Source organism: Schistocerca piceifrons, chromosome 8 (genome assembly GCF_021461385.2).
Source record: "Schistocerca piceifrons isolate TAMUIC-IGC-003096 chromosome 8, iqSchPice1.1, whole genome shotgun sequence".
NCBI lineage: Eukaryota > Metazoa > Arthropoda > Insecta > Orthoptera > Acrididae > Schistocerca > Schistocerca piceifrons.
In genome coordinates this window covers 253,297,604-253,312,111 of record NC_060145.1, presented here as the reverse complement: position 1 = coordinate 253,312,111, position 14,508 = coordinate 253,297,604, and the positions used below count along the sequence as shown (strand labels likewise).

Here is a 14,508-nt window from a genome sequence, read left to right as displayed (position 1 = left end):
AGGGAATTAGATCAGGTAAAAGTAGTAGTGACTTTCATTATTTAGGTTGCAAAGTAACAGATAATGGCCGAAGCAGAGGGGACATAAACTGCAGACTGACAATAAAAAAATTCTGGAAGAAAGAGCTGTGTTTTCATCGACTATAAAGTTAAGTTTTAGCATGTCTTTTCTGAAGTTATTTATGTGGGGTGTACGGAAATAAAACGTGGAAAATGAACAGTTCCGGTAAGAAGAGAATAGAAGCTTTTGAGACGTGGTGCTACAGAAGAATACTGAAGAGTAGATAGGTATGTTGAATAATTAATGACATACTGAGTTGAACTAGAAAAAAAAGAAAACAAATTTGTGGCAAAACCTAACTAAAAGTTCAGATCAGTTGATGGAACATACCCTGAAGCATCAGGGAATCGTCAATTTTGTAATGGAGTTAACTGCTATATATATATATATATATATATATATATATATATATATATATATATATAGAGAGAGAGAGAGAGAGAGAGACGAGAGCTTGAATACAGTTGACACGTTAAATGTGATTTTTCATTCCATTTAAAATTTGGACCTTAGCAAAACATTTTTTGGCCAACAAAATAAATACTGTTTCACTATAATTAATGAAAATTTTTGTTTACTTCAATTTTCATTTTTCTGCTTCAAAACATCCAGTAACTGTTGTTCATAATCAAAGATTGATTTTTTATGACTTCAGTAGGTGTCTAAAGGTTCTATTTCACTCTGGATTGCTTTCAATTTAGGCAGAACGGCTTCAGCGCCTGTGTGGAGAGCATCACAGCGAATGGGATGCTCGTAACGAGTAGAACGCAAAAAAGTGCTGAATAATTCAGAAAATATTGGAAAGAGATAGTATTTTAGTGAGTGGGGAGAAACGATTAAAGAAGTTGCACAGGGTTCAATTTTGGCTCCAGTCCCATTCCATACATATGTGAATGATCTGACAATTAACTTTTATCAGTCAGAATTGATACTTTCTTCAGAGGGTACTAGTGTTGTAACAAACCTCGTCAAAGAGAAAGCAATTGTTAAGTATATTTCTCAAAGGAGTATTAAGTGGTTCTCTGAAAATGGACTCTCCTTTAACTTTGAGAAAATACACTATATTTAATTCCGCACACAATAGCCATACCAACAATTGATGCAGCAGATGAACAGGAGTCAGTAAACAGGACAGTATGTTCCAAATTTTTGAGTGAACGTACTGAGGAAAGACTGAACTGGAAGAAACATATTTCTGAACTGGCCAAACAATTAACTTCAGATACTTTTGCTCCTCGCATGATTGCTAGTCTTTGAAACAAACGAATCAACCTTGTAACATACTCTGCAAATTTCTACTCAATAACACGGATTAATATCTGCTGTAACTCATCACTTAGATAGAAAATATTGATTGCACAAAGACGAACATTTAGAATAAAACGTGGCGTCCACCAGAGTGACCTTGTAGATACCTGCTCTCAGAGCTAGGTATTTTATCAGCACTGTCACAGTATTTATATTCGCTAGTGAAATTAATCATAAATAATTCATAACAATTTGAGTAGACTAATCTTCTTGTGGAGAACTCCTCCCATTCCATACACTAAGTTTTATTTAAAAGATGGTAACTTGTAAATACTGTGGTTGAGGAGGGAGTGAGACAGGGTTGCAGCCTATTCCCGACGTTATTCAGTTTGTAGATTGAGCAATAGGTAACGGAAATCAAAGAAAAATCTGGAATTGGAATTAAAGTTCAGGGAGAAGAATTACAGATCTTGAGGTTTGCCGATGACATTGTAATTCCGTCAGAGACAGTAAAGGGCTTTGAGAGTAGTTGAGCAGAGTGGACAGTGTCTTGAAAGAAACAAAACAAGGATAATGGAATGTAGTCAAATTGAGTCAGGTGACGCTGATGGAATTAGATTATGTAACGAGATACTAATGTAGTAGATGAGTTTTTCTGTTTTTGCAGCAAAATAACTGATAACGGCAAAAGTAAAGGATATAAAATGTAGACTAGGAATGGCAGGAAAACTGTTCCTGAATAAGAGAAATCTGTTAACATCAAATATAGATTTAATGATGATGATGTTTGGTTTGTGGGGCACTCAACTGCGCAGTCATCAGCGCCCATATAAAGTCCAGATTTTTACGTAGTCCAATTTTTTCACGGTCCAATCTAAAATATAGATTTAAGTTGATCCGATGGAGTCTCAATTTCCTTGAAACATATGTGTCTAAACTGATAGAAGTCTTCTCTGAAAGGATTTGTATGGAGTGTAGTCATGTATGGAAGTGAAACATGGACTAAGAGTGTACTGAACAGAATTGGGGAGCAAAGAAATATGTGGCCAAAACTGACTACAAGAAGGGCTCTTTTAATAGGACACATTCTGAGATATCAGGGGATCACCAGTTTTGTGTTAGAGGGAAGTGTGCGTGTGGGGGGGGGGGGGCGGTGAGGGCGAACGGAGGAGACGGAGCTGGAAAAAATCATATAGGGAGACAAAGAAATAAGTAGAAAAGCATATTTAGAATGATGTAAGTTGCAGTAGTTATTCGGAAATGAAGAAGCTTGCACAGCATGGAGTAGCACAGAGAGCTGCACCAAACTATTCCCCGGACTGAGGACCACAACAACAACAACAGCAAAAACAACTATAACGACAGCTTGTAAAGCTTGTCAATGGTCAGTATGTAGCCGTCCACTTTGACTAATATGTATACAGTCCTGTCGACTGACTCGTTCCACATCGTTATAATATAAAATATGGTACCCGTAGTGTAGGTGTATCGTCTTTCACTAATTATCAAAATGTCATTGGTCCTGGGCTCGAACCCAGTTACTGCTTGTCCCTCGCTTGATGCCTGGGGTTTTTTAGACCCCAAGACCCGTTTAACTACAAATAAACAGTTTTAATGTGGGTGTAGACTACTCATCCGCCAGATATGCTGTTCATGGACATTTTATTATAACTGGGTAAAATATTTACGATCATATCACAGTTTGTGGTACAACAATTTGAAATTTTTGCAGAGGGGTCAGAAAATACATCAGGTATCCAATATGTGATTTTCAGTGTTATATATAAGTTTGTTACGAAAATAAATCTTGGCAACAATGCACCTTATAAACCGACGTTCTTTTGTACATTTTTGGAAACAATGAATAGAAAACACATTCATGTGCATTGTTACAACAAATTCACAGTTTGGAATTGAGTTCTGTGGAAGACAGGTGTGCTGTTATAGTTTACTCGTCATGGATGGTGATATACGTTTTGCAAGGGACTAAAGTCTCGAGCAGGTTTTGGCAGATTAACAGAACAGTGATAGTGATAACGAATCAATTTTTGGAAACGAGGATGACAGTGATGCTGATGGAGATATGATAGAGGAAAATATACAGGTTGGAGATGAAGTGGATATGAGTGACTGTAAAGAACATGATAATGGTATTCAGGTAACGAGTGCATCTACTTTTGTGTCTAGAAGTGGACAGATGTGCGTAAGCAGGTTGCAAGGAATGTAATACGTGAAACTGCGCATATTCCACGTCACCTTACACCACAATTACAGTCAAGGGCTGGCAGTTTATTTCAGACATGTTATCACCAATCACATGCAGAGTGTATAGTAATGTATACCAATAAACATGCAAAAGATAGTAAAATTCTGTGCCAAGCTCTTGAATGCTGGATTGAAATCGATTCCACAGAGCTTCAGGCATTCTTAGGTCTACTAATAATTGCTGGTTTGCATAAGGCATGTGGGAAACCTGTGAGTGGATTTTGGCCAGAAGAGTATGGCTTACCTATTTTTCGAGCCAGTATGAGCTTAACAAGATTTCGTGATATTTTGATGCGCCTCCAGTTCGATGATAAAATTACAAGAGGAGAAAGAAAAGCTATTTCTGGATCAAAAGTTGAACCTATTAAGGGCTGCGTTTGAATTGTTCGTTGATACATGCATTTCGTCTCACGTCCCTAGACCTTATATTACAGTTGATGAGCATCTGTGTACTTTCAGGGGACGGTGTCCATTCAAGGTGCACATTCCTTCGAAACCAGAAAAGTATGGGATAAAAGTGTGGGCTGCTGTGTATAGTGAGACCAATTATGTCATAAATGCACAATTGTATACGGGGAAATCTGCTGAAGGAAGGGAAATAAATCAAGGGAAACGAATGGTACATGATTTAGTTGATCATCTGAAGGAATTGCTTTGGGACAAGAACTTCTTGCTAATAAATTGATACTAGTGGGAACTCTTTGGGCCAACCGAAAAGAGATACCGAAAGAAATGTTACCATCAAAACAGAGGCGTCCATTATCGACCACTAATGGGTATGTACAGAATACTGTTTTACATTCGTATGTTCCTACACAAAATAAACCAATCGTTTTGCTGTCTGCTCTACAACAAACATTTGATGTAAGTGAACGTGGACACAAAAAACCTGAAATAATAATGTTCTACAACTCAACAAGGTCAGGAGTTGATACAGTTGATAAGATGGCTAGACATTATTCAGTCAAACGTGGCCACTTGCTCTATTTTTTGATATACTAGATTTTGCTTGTCTCAACGCTTACGTTCTGAATTGTAAATTTTTACATGATATGAGAAGTAAACATGCAAGAAGAGAACGCCTCTCAGAACTAGGAAAGGAACTAGTCAAACATCACATTGAACGACGAATCCTGTCGCCCCACTGCAGAACATAACGCGTTCGTTCAGCAATAATATCTTCAGGCTTCAAGGATCTTCTAAAGGAAAAACAACACCATAACCAGGAAGCCGATGTTCCAATTCTGAAAAGAAAATGGTGTGATTCCTGCCCAACGTCAAAGGACAAGAAAGTGAATCAACAATGTGATGGGTGTCACAAGTTTGTTTGCAAATAACATGTTGGATAAGTGTGTTGTGTAATGATTGTTCATCATATGACATGGAGTGTATTTCTAATAAAATCCCATGTAAGTGATATTACACATAATGTTAATAAATTACAGTATTGTTACTTAGTGTGTGGGTTATAAATATTTTGTGTTAAAATAATTTTTGGAACCAAACAAACAAAATAAAATATGTTTTGATATTTCAAACAGACGTAGTAAATAATTACAATTTATATGTAACTTAATTATATTAAGAAACTATGGAGTTGTAATATCAACAACGTGCATGTGTTTCTCAATAAATTATAATTACTTTTGTGGACATAGTTCAAATTTTATCAGCATAAAGTCGCTTGAATTACTGTAGAGTCAAAAAAGATCCCGGGCACACAATATGTTTTTCCAGAGCTGATGCCATGTGAGGGTTGAATTCTGAATAAAAATCATCAGCAAAGACGGCCGACGACATCGGGGATAAGAGGGCACCCTCGTTCTGCTAACGGCCTAGTCAAAGATGGTGAAGGAGCGAGCAGATGTTGATTGCACTCTGTTACCCCTGGGATGGGAAACTGACCCTAAAAGGTGGAAGAATCAGCAATGATCAACCTCATGAGGATGCAGAAGGAAATGGAAACCACTGAATTAAAGACACACAGTGTGTAACCAAGACGATCTCTCCATTGGTAAAAGTTTCCGGATTAGTCCTCCATTCGGATCTGCGGCCAAGAGGGAGATGACCACGAGAAGATTGAATAACCAAGGAAAGCGTAACGTTCTACGAACTGGGCCGTCGAATGTCAGAAGGTTGAACGTGATAGGGAAGCTAGAAAATCTGCAGAGGGAAATAATAAGACAAAGATTTATGGTCGGATGAGTAAAGGGTGATATCAGTTGCAGCAGAAAATGGTATGAAGGGAGTAGGATTCGTTATGAATGGGAGAGTAGCGGAGAGAGTAGGTTGCTGTGAACAGTTCAGTGAAGGGGTTGTTCTCATCGGAATCGACAGCAATCCAACACCAACAGCGATAGTTCGGGTAAGCATGCCGACTAGTTCAGTGTGTAAAGGGAGATGAAAAACTAATAGTCACGCTGAACTGGAACGCAGTTGTAGGTGAAAGAATAGAAGAGTTCGTAATGGGATGATATATCGTCTAGGAAGTACGAATGATAGAGAAGTACGACTATCCGATTTCTGAAATAAATTTCAGATCGTAGTAAGAGCAAATATATTGAAAAAGACACGAAGACACGGGAAGCTTCCCGCTGGAACACATCATGGTCAGACAGTTCTTTGTAAATCTGACTCGATTTTGTTCTTCACTTTTTTTTGTGAGACAGTTTACTTGGATTTGCGTCCCTTGCAGTAACAATGAGTTACCATTGCTCTTAGGGTTGGAGTCAGGAGCGATGACAGTCGAGTTTATGGTTGTTCTTCGCATCTACGTCACACACTCTGCGACAACCAGTAAGGGTTCAGTAATGTCCTGAGGCATCTGCTGTGAATGTCATAGCCAATGGGAACATTAAACGTGATTGTAGTGAGTTATTTAATGAATTTTTGATCCACATATTACGAGTTGTCATCACTGATGGTAGTGGAAGTGACAAATTCTACATAAGCAGGCGAGAGACACAATTCGCAGGATACATTCTTTCTTTAAGCGCAAAGCACGTGTATGTGCTTACCGCAGCTGTCGCCTGGAACCGGCAACAATGCAATCCCCGTCTGGAGCTCGGCCTGCGCTACACGTCATCCTTCGTGGATAGGACTACAGTAAGAAAGAAATGTGTGAAACCAAGAAAAATAGTCTAATGTTAAAGTTTGAGGTCTAATTAAAGTGTTATTAAAATGTGGTGCCGTTATATCGAATTCACGTGACAGTCCTTGTGTGATGGCGGCTATGCTAACAACTCCCTATTGCAACGCCTTTAGATTTAGTGGTAAGATGGCGCAGTGGATATTCCGTCAAGAACTGTATACAGATGAAGCATAAAAACAGGAAGAAGCTGTAGTGAACTGTGAAAAAAGAACCCAAGATGTTCAACATCGAGCGAACGTGAATAGCGACATCGTCGTGGTTGTGTGGTCACGGTATTGGACCGTAAAGCTGGAGGACCGTGCTCGAATCTCCCTCGCGCCCAATTTTTTACATAAAATTATGAACTGTCCGTCAGGTCATTGACGTATCTGTTCGCTGTATTCAAATTTGTGCCTGTGTCGTGCTGCAACGTCCGTTTGCAACAGCGAAGTGAGAGGAAGGGGCTTACAAACGTATGTACCTCCTGTTTATTCTACACAAGTAGCATATTAAATTAGAGGAAAGGTCAGCGTTGGTCGTAATTTTGATGATTTATTGACAGCGAAAACGATTTTAGATCACATAATGATCATCTTCAGTGCTGGAAGTTAAAAATTTCACATAGCGATCAGTGAATAAGAAACAAAAGACCACAAATACACCCGAATATAAACCAGTTGTTGGCAAGAACATACCTTTAGCGTGCAAATTAAAGCTCGTAGGCACTGGTGTCTAGTTATTAGCACCAACAGACGCTATGAAACGATCACAATAACTGAAGCAGCTGTTTACATTCACCTGTACAGCAAATCTCGGTGTGAGAGGGGCTTGGAACGCCCTCTATGTGACGTGTCTCACGTGAACGCTTAACATTACTTTATTTGGCAAGAGATTACCACAAAATACCAAATGTGCACTTCCAAATCATTAACTGAATATTTCAAGTTTAAAATTGTACATTTTCAAAATAACTTAAAAAACTATGAAGAATAAAAATACACAGGTAAAATTATGAGGTGTCATATTAGAGGAATTGTAAAAAAGAAAAATATACAAATAACATGACATCAAATATAACATAATTTGTTGTAGCATAGTAACCGCCATCTGGCATGGGAAGTCAGAGGTACAAAGTTCTTAATTTACATAAAATATTACATTGAAACCAAGAAGTCAAATACATAAATAGTGGTAATTGTACAATATATGTCACGATTTAACAGGTCAAAACGTCATGTTTTTGTGAGTTATAAAATTTTTTTAGGGTGCAGACTAACAATTTTTTATCGTATTGAACAACATGATGATACACACATCGCACTCGTCTCATTGGGACATGTTAACACATTATAACAAATTTGAGGCTTAATTACAAAAATCATCGTAATTATGAAAATCAGAATGATTTAAAAGCACATTGTGGATGCAGATATCGTTTAGCGGACTCATGAGTAAGGATTACGGCTACAAATTGCAAAGAGTTAGTGATATGTTGGCTAGAGGCAGAAGTGTACGAAATACGCTAGCCTAATAGAAACCTCCACTACCGTACCTATTATTTATAGAAAAAATTTCCTCATATGATACAAACTGAACTTGGGTATAAGGAAACAGTGTTCTCATTAAAGTATAAAGGCTTGGACCCAAAAAAATATATCGCAGTCTGGTTATACACTTTTGCACAAGCACTGGGTCAGAACCCATCACACATACGTTTACAGTTGATACAACACCACTGTCAAGCAAACGGTTTTGGATACTCATATGAAGGAGATTTAAATGTCTTATAGCAGCAGTGGGACCCCTCATAACATAAAAGCTGATTTTGAAAATAGCCATATATCAAAAGTAGGCCATAACAATTAATGTAAAATGCAAGGTGTGGATAACTAGTAATATATATCGTACATCCAGAAAGAACTTCATAACTTAGGAAAGGTAACAGTACAAATTATTCCGAAAATATATATCGCATTGTAGACAAATTAGAACCTGATTACACACATTTTTCCGCAATTACTTACTAAAGCAATTAAAACATAGTGACATACTAGCAACATGAAATAATCACCTGAAAGTGACGAGGATTTAAATTTCTTGTCTATAGGGAAAACATATACATTATTATAACCGAACGCTTAATGCGTAGTGTACATGGATTTTGTTAAGGGTCTATTATGACTGTCAGTTATGTAACCTGACCACCAGTTGACAGAGGTTATTACAGAACCGGTGCTAAAAGTACAAGCCTCTGTCAACTAGTGTCAGACACATAATGTTTTTCATGACATTTTGACCTGTTAAATCGTGACATATATTGTACAATTACCACTATTAATGCATTTGACTTCTTGGTTTCAACGTAATATTTTACGTAAATTAAGCACTTTGTACCTCTGACTTCCCACGCCAGATGGCGGTTACTGTGTTACAACCAATTATGTTAAATTTTATGTCATGTTATTTGTATATTTTTCTTTTTTACAAGTCCTGTAATGTGACACCTTATAATTTTACCTGTAGATTTTTATTCTTTCTTTTTTTTTAGTTGTTTTGGAAATAACACGCCAGTGTATGTTGGCAAGATGTGCATTTCCCCCTTCCTTTTTGCTATGCGTTTTTAATGTTCAATTTTAAATTTGAAATATTCGGTTAATGATTTGCAAGTGCACATTTGGTATTTTGTGGTAATCTGTTGCCAAATAAAGTAATGTTAAGTCTTCACGTGACAAACGTCACATAGAGGGCGTTCCAAGCCCCTGCCACACCGAGGTCTGCCGTATAGGTGAATGTAAACAGCGGCTTCAGTTATTGTGATCGTTTCATAGCGTCTGTTAGTACTAATAACTAGACACCAGTGCCTACGGGCTTTAATTTGTACGCTAAAGGCATATTATTGCCAACAGTTGTCTTATACTCGGGTGTATTTGCGGTCTTTTGTTTCTTATACACTGATCGCTATGTGAAATTTTTAACTTCCAGCACTGAAGATGATCATTATGTGATCTAAAATCTATTTCGCTGTCAATAAATCATCAAAATTACGGCGAACGCTAACCTTCTTTGTACTTTTACTTATTATATGGTCATTGTGCATACAGCAGCTGGGCGGGATTAGCCGAGGGGTCTAAGGCCCTGCAGTCATGGACTGTGTGGCTGCTCCCGGCGGAGGTTCGAGTCCTCCCTCGGGCATGGGTGTGTGTGTTTGTCCTTAGGATAATTTAGGTTATGTAGTGTGTAAGCTTAGGGAGTGATGACCTTAGCAGTTAAGTCCCATAAGATTTCACACACACATTTGCACACAGCACTCTGTGGAGTCGCTGATCAACAAGTTCCGTTTTGGAACTTTTGACTCTTGAATTGCTTTCTTGTAACATAGTTCACATCCAAGTATTTGCTTTTTTAATTTCTGCGAGGGGTCTATACTCGCCTACTCTCACTTTTCATCACATTAACTTGTGACGGTTATATATTCGTATTCTTACCATATGACTCATATTTTATAACCAACATTGAGTATGACAATTTCCAAGAATACAGAGGGAGAACACGCACGTCAGTGGCCGAACGGAAGGTTAATAATTTTGTGAAAAAAAAAAATGAGACACCAAGGAGATTTGTACATGCGTCTCCCGCTTTGAAGTCCGATACCATGACCACACAACCACGACGACATGATTCCTACAATTCGCCGTTCACTGTTTCTACTTCGCTTCTTTTTTTTTCACAGTGCAGTACTCCTTCTCCCTGTTTTCATGCTTGATCTGTGTTCAGTTTTTGGTGGGCTGTCGACTGGGCCCTCTTACCACTAATCTGAGGGGGGTGCGATGGGGAGTTTCCCTTTTAAGTCCTAAGGTGTGTTAGCTGGCAGCACGTGCTTGGCCTGTGCGCAGACAGTCGACACGCGTACCCGCCGGACGTGACGGTGTCACGCCAGATGAGCGGCGACTTCTTCGAGGGCGCCGACGAGCTGCTGAAGGCGCTGGGGGCCGGCGACGCGGCCGCCGTGGGCGCCGTCTTGGACAGCCACCCACACCTCGCCACGGCCCGCATGGGGCCCGTCCGCATCACTGCGCTGCAGGTCAGTCTCCGTCTGCAGTGGTCTGGGAAGAACGAAGACCGCGTCGTGTGATCACTGTGGTGCGAGCGACGGTATGAGAAATAAAGGTCCAACTGACGAGCACAGCACACATTCTGCCTTCGTTACGCGTTGTTTAAGTGGCAAACCAGGGGTGAGATTGGACTGTATAAGCTTTCTAACTCTAATTTTTAAAATATTTCATTTGAAGGATTCTCAAATGCCTTTCAAAAAGTTCATAGTTAAAAAGAAAATATTTCTTGAGTAATAATTTGTGAGGATTTCTATGTAGATTTGTTAAAAGACAGTGACAGGAATAATAAATTAGAAATTTTATTTGGGTATTTCAGACTAATTAGACTAGTCAGTTTTCTAACTCGTGTGCAGCAGGATTGTAGGCTACTGACTGATAACGTTTTAACAGACAGTGCTCAGGCTGAAAGATTTAATGTGCACCCACTTCTTAATGAACTATCTGATTGTGATGAACAATTAATGGAAATAAACAAATATGGCAACTTACAGTCTGGAGACTGGTTCATACAAACCAGTGAGGTTTATTAATGAGAACAGGATTCAGTGTTTTAATAGTAAGTTAAAAGAGGTGGTATGGAGTGAGGTATACTTAGAAACAGACGTTAATGCCAGTTTCTATTTAATCCTTATTAAATTTGTGTCAGTCTTTGAAAGTTGCGAGTAGGGGGAAGAGTGTCATGGATATGATACACGAATTGAGATGGCAATCATGAAGACAAAGGCGTTTTTCTTGCGGCAGGCTCTTCTCATGAAGTTTCCGTCACCAACTTTGCCCTCAGAGTGTGAAAATATTTCATTGACGCCCACCTACATGATTATCATAATAAAAGAGGAGAAATCAGAGCTCGCTCAGAAAGATTTATGTGTTCGTTTTGAGGAACGGTAAAAAAAAATTGCTAGAAGATGACTTGATGAACCATCTGCAAGGCACTCAATCGTGAATTGCAGAGTAATCATGTAGCTGTAGAACTCTCCTTGCTCGTATACTGGAGGGTTAAGCATTTTTCTCACATTACTGTGGGCAACTACTCTCTTTCACCAATAAAATAACTAAAAACTACCTCTTACATGTAACATACAAATAATAAATAACAAACAGGTATCATTAAGCTGTTTACAAGAAGTCATAATCCTGTCGAAAGTCCTCAATATCAGTTTTGCTTTAGTCTCACTCGCTTCCAACTGTCAGTTAATTACTTCTATGAACAATTAGTCAGGCCTCTCTACACGAAAGCTCGCCCCCTGTCCCCATGAAGTCTTCCTCTTGCCCCTTTGGTCCTCTCCGGAAGTTGCTCTCATTTTCGAATTCTTACCAGAAATTACATACCGTACCAAGAATCGATACTGCTCCACCGGATCATTCCACCCTGCCACTGATAGCTGTGTTTCTGTTGAGTGGAAAGAAATCTTTGATATTTGTTACTACTAGTTCTCCACAACGAATTTTCAATGTCTCCTGATCTACCACATCAAGAACATGATCGGTTACCACAAACTGTTCCTCGTCGAATATATGCGAATTTTCTGGTTGTCTGGAAAGCTTCCTCGTATTGTAGCCGTTACTTGATGTGAAGCCATATTGTGTTTCTGACTACCACCATCAAAGATGTTGCCACAGAATTTATCAGCTAATGCCATTACAGCGTTCAATCCAACGTCCACCAATCTTCGATAGTACCTGCATCTACTCTGCGACAGAGTGAATTCTGAACACTGTCAGTGCCTAATGCCAAATCCTCTAACGAGTCGCTATGCTCTGTGTCAATTCTCCTACGATTTGCCTCGTCAAATGTAAGTAAGCACGAGCTTCTTCGGCACTGTTTACAGTTGTCTTATTGGAGGTTAAATTATACACACTGTCCGTAACTAAAAGTGCCACATCCTCCAACCTACTCATTCTCTGTGCATGGTTATAAATTTTTTGGTGTATGTTCTAAGGGTTGGAAGGTCCGATGTAAACAAAATCCTGACAGGTATCGCCAGTTATTTATGTGAGGATATGGCTTAGCCTTCAATATACCGCTGTGGATGTCAGGATGATCAGCATCGATTGGACTGGCTGATGGTCAGATTCCCCCAACCCCTTGGGTTCACATGCACTGAATGAAAAATGTTTCGCACAATAGGTAACTAACCGGAAAGGGTGGCTATAGTAAACGTGAGTCATAACAAATTACACTACTGGCCATTAAAATTGCTACACCAAGAAGAAATTCAGATGATAAACGGGTATTCATTGGACAAATATATTATTTTAGAACTGACATGTGATTACATTTTCACGCAATTTTGGTGCATAGATCTCGAGAAATCAGTACCTAGAACAACCACCTCTGGCCGTAATAACGGCCTTGATACACCTGGGCATTGAGTCAAACAGAGCTTGGATGGCGTGTACATGTAGCTTCAACACTATACCACAGTTCATGAAGAGTAGTGACTGTCGTATTGTGACGAGCCAGTTGCTCGGCCACCATTGACCAGACTTCTTCAGTTGGTGAAAGATCTGGAGAATGTGCTTGCCAGGGCAGCAGTCGAACATTTTCTGTATCCAGAAAGGCCCATACAGGACCTGCAACATGCCGTCGTGCATTATGCTGCAGAAATGTAGAGTTTCACAGGGATCGAATGAAGGGTAGAGCCACGGGTCGTAACACATCTGAAATGTAACGTCCACTGTTCAAAGTGCCATCAATGCGAACAAGAGGTGTCCGGAGACGTGTAACCAATGGTACCCCATACCACCACGCAGGTGATACGCCAGTATGGCGATGACGATCGTAACACATCTGAAATGTAACGTCCGCTGCTCAAAGTGCCATCAATGCGAACAAGAGGTGTCCGGAGACGTGTAACCAATGGTACCCCATACCACCACGCAGGTGATACGCCAGTATGGCGATGACGAATACACGCTTCCAATGTGCGTTCACCGCGATGTCGCCAAACACGGATGCGACCATCATGATGATGTAAACAGAACCTGGATTCATCCGAAAAAATTACGTTTTGCCATTCATGCACCCAGGTTCATCGTTGAGTACACCATCGCAGGCACTCCTGTCTGTGATGCAGCGTCAAGGGTAACCGCAGCCACGGTCTCCGAGCTGATAGTCCATGCTGCTGCAAACGGTGTCGAACTGTTGGTGCAGATGGTTGTTGTCTTGCAAACTTCCCCGCCTGTTGACTCAGGGATCGAGACGTGGCTGCACGATCCGTTACAGCCATGCGGATAAGATGCCTGTCATCTCGACTGCTACTGATACGTGTCCGTTGGGATCCAGCACAGCATTCCGTATTATTCCTCCTGAACCCACTGATTCCATATTCTGCTAACAGTCATTGGATCTCGATCAACGCAAGCAGCAATGTCACGATACGATAAACCGCAATCGCGATAGGCTGCAATCCGACGTTTATCAAAGTCGGAAACGTGATGGTACGCATTTCTCCTCCTTACACGAGGCATCACAACAACGTTTCACCAGACAACGCCGGTCAACCGCTGTTTGTGTATGAGAAATCGGTTGGAAACTTTCCCTATGTCAGCACGTTGTAGGTGTCGCCACCGGCGCCAACCTTTTGTGAACGCTCTGAAAAGCTAATCATTTGCATATCACAGCATCTTCTTCCTGTCGGTTAAATTTCACGTCTGTAGCACGTCATATTCGTAGTGTAGAAATTTTAATGG

The 14,508-nt window shown here is 39.9% G+C and overlaps 1 protein-coding gene across 1 annotated transcript in view; it reads left to right on the top strand.

Moving 5' to 3' along the window:
• The window catches only part of LOC124711522 (transient receptor potential channel pyrexia-like), a 239,114-nt gene that overhangs the window by 95,716 nt on the left and 128,890 nt on the right, over window positions 1-14,508 (top strand). The window contains exon 4 of the mRNA XM_047241644.1: window positions 10,597-10,784. Within this exon, the coding sequence (XP_047097600.1) occupies window positions 10,597-10,784 (188 nt within the window). The remainder of the gene's footprint in view (window positions 1-10,596; window positions 10,785-14,508) is intronic.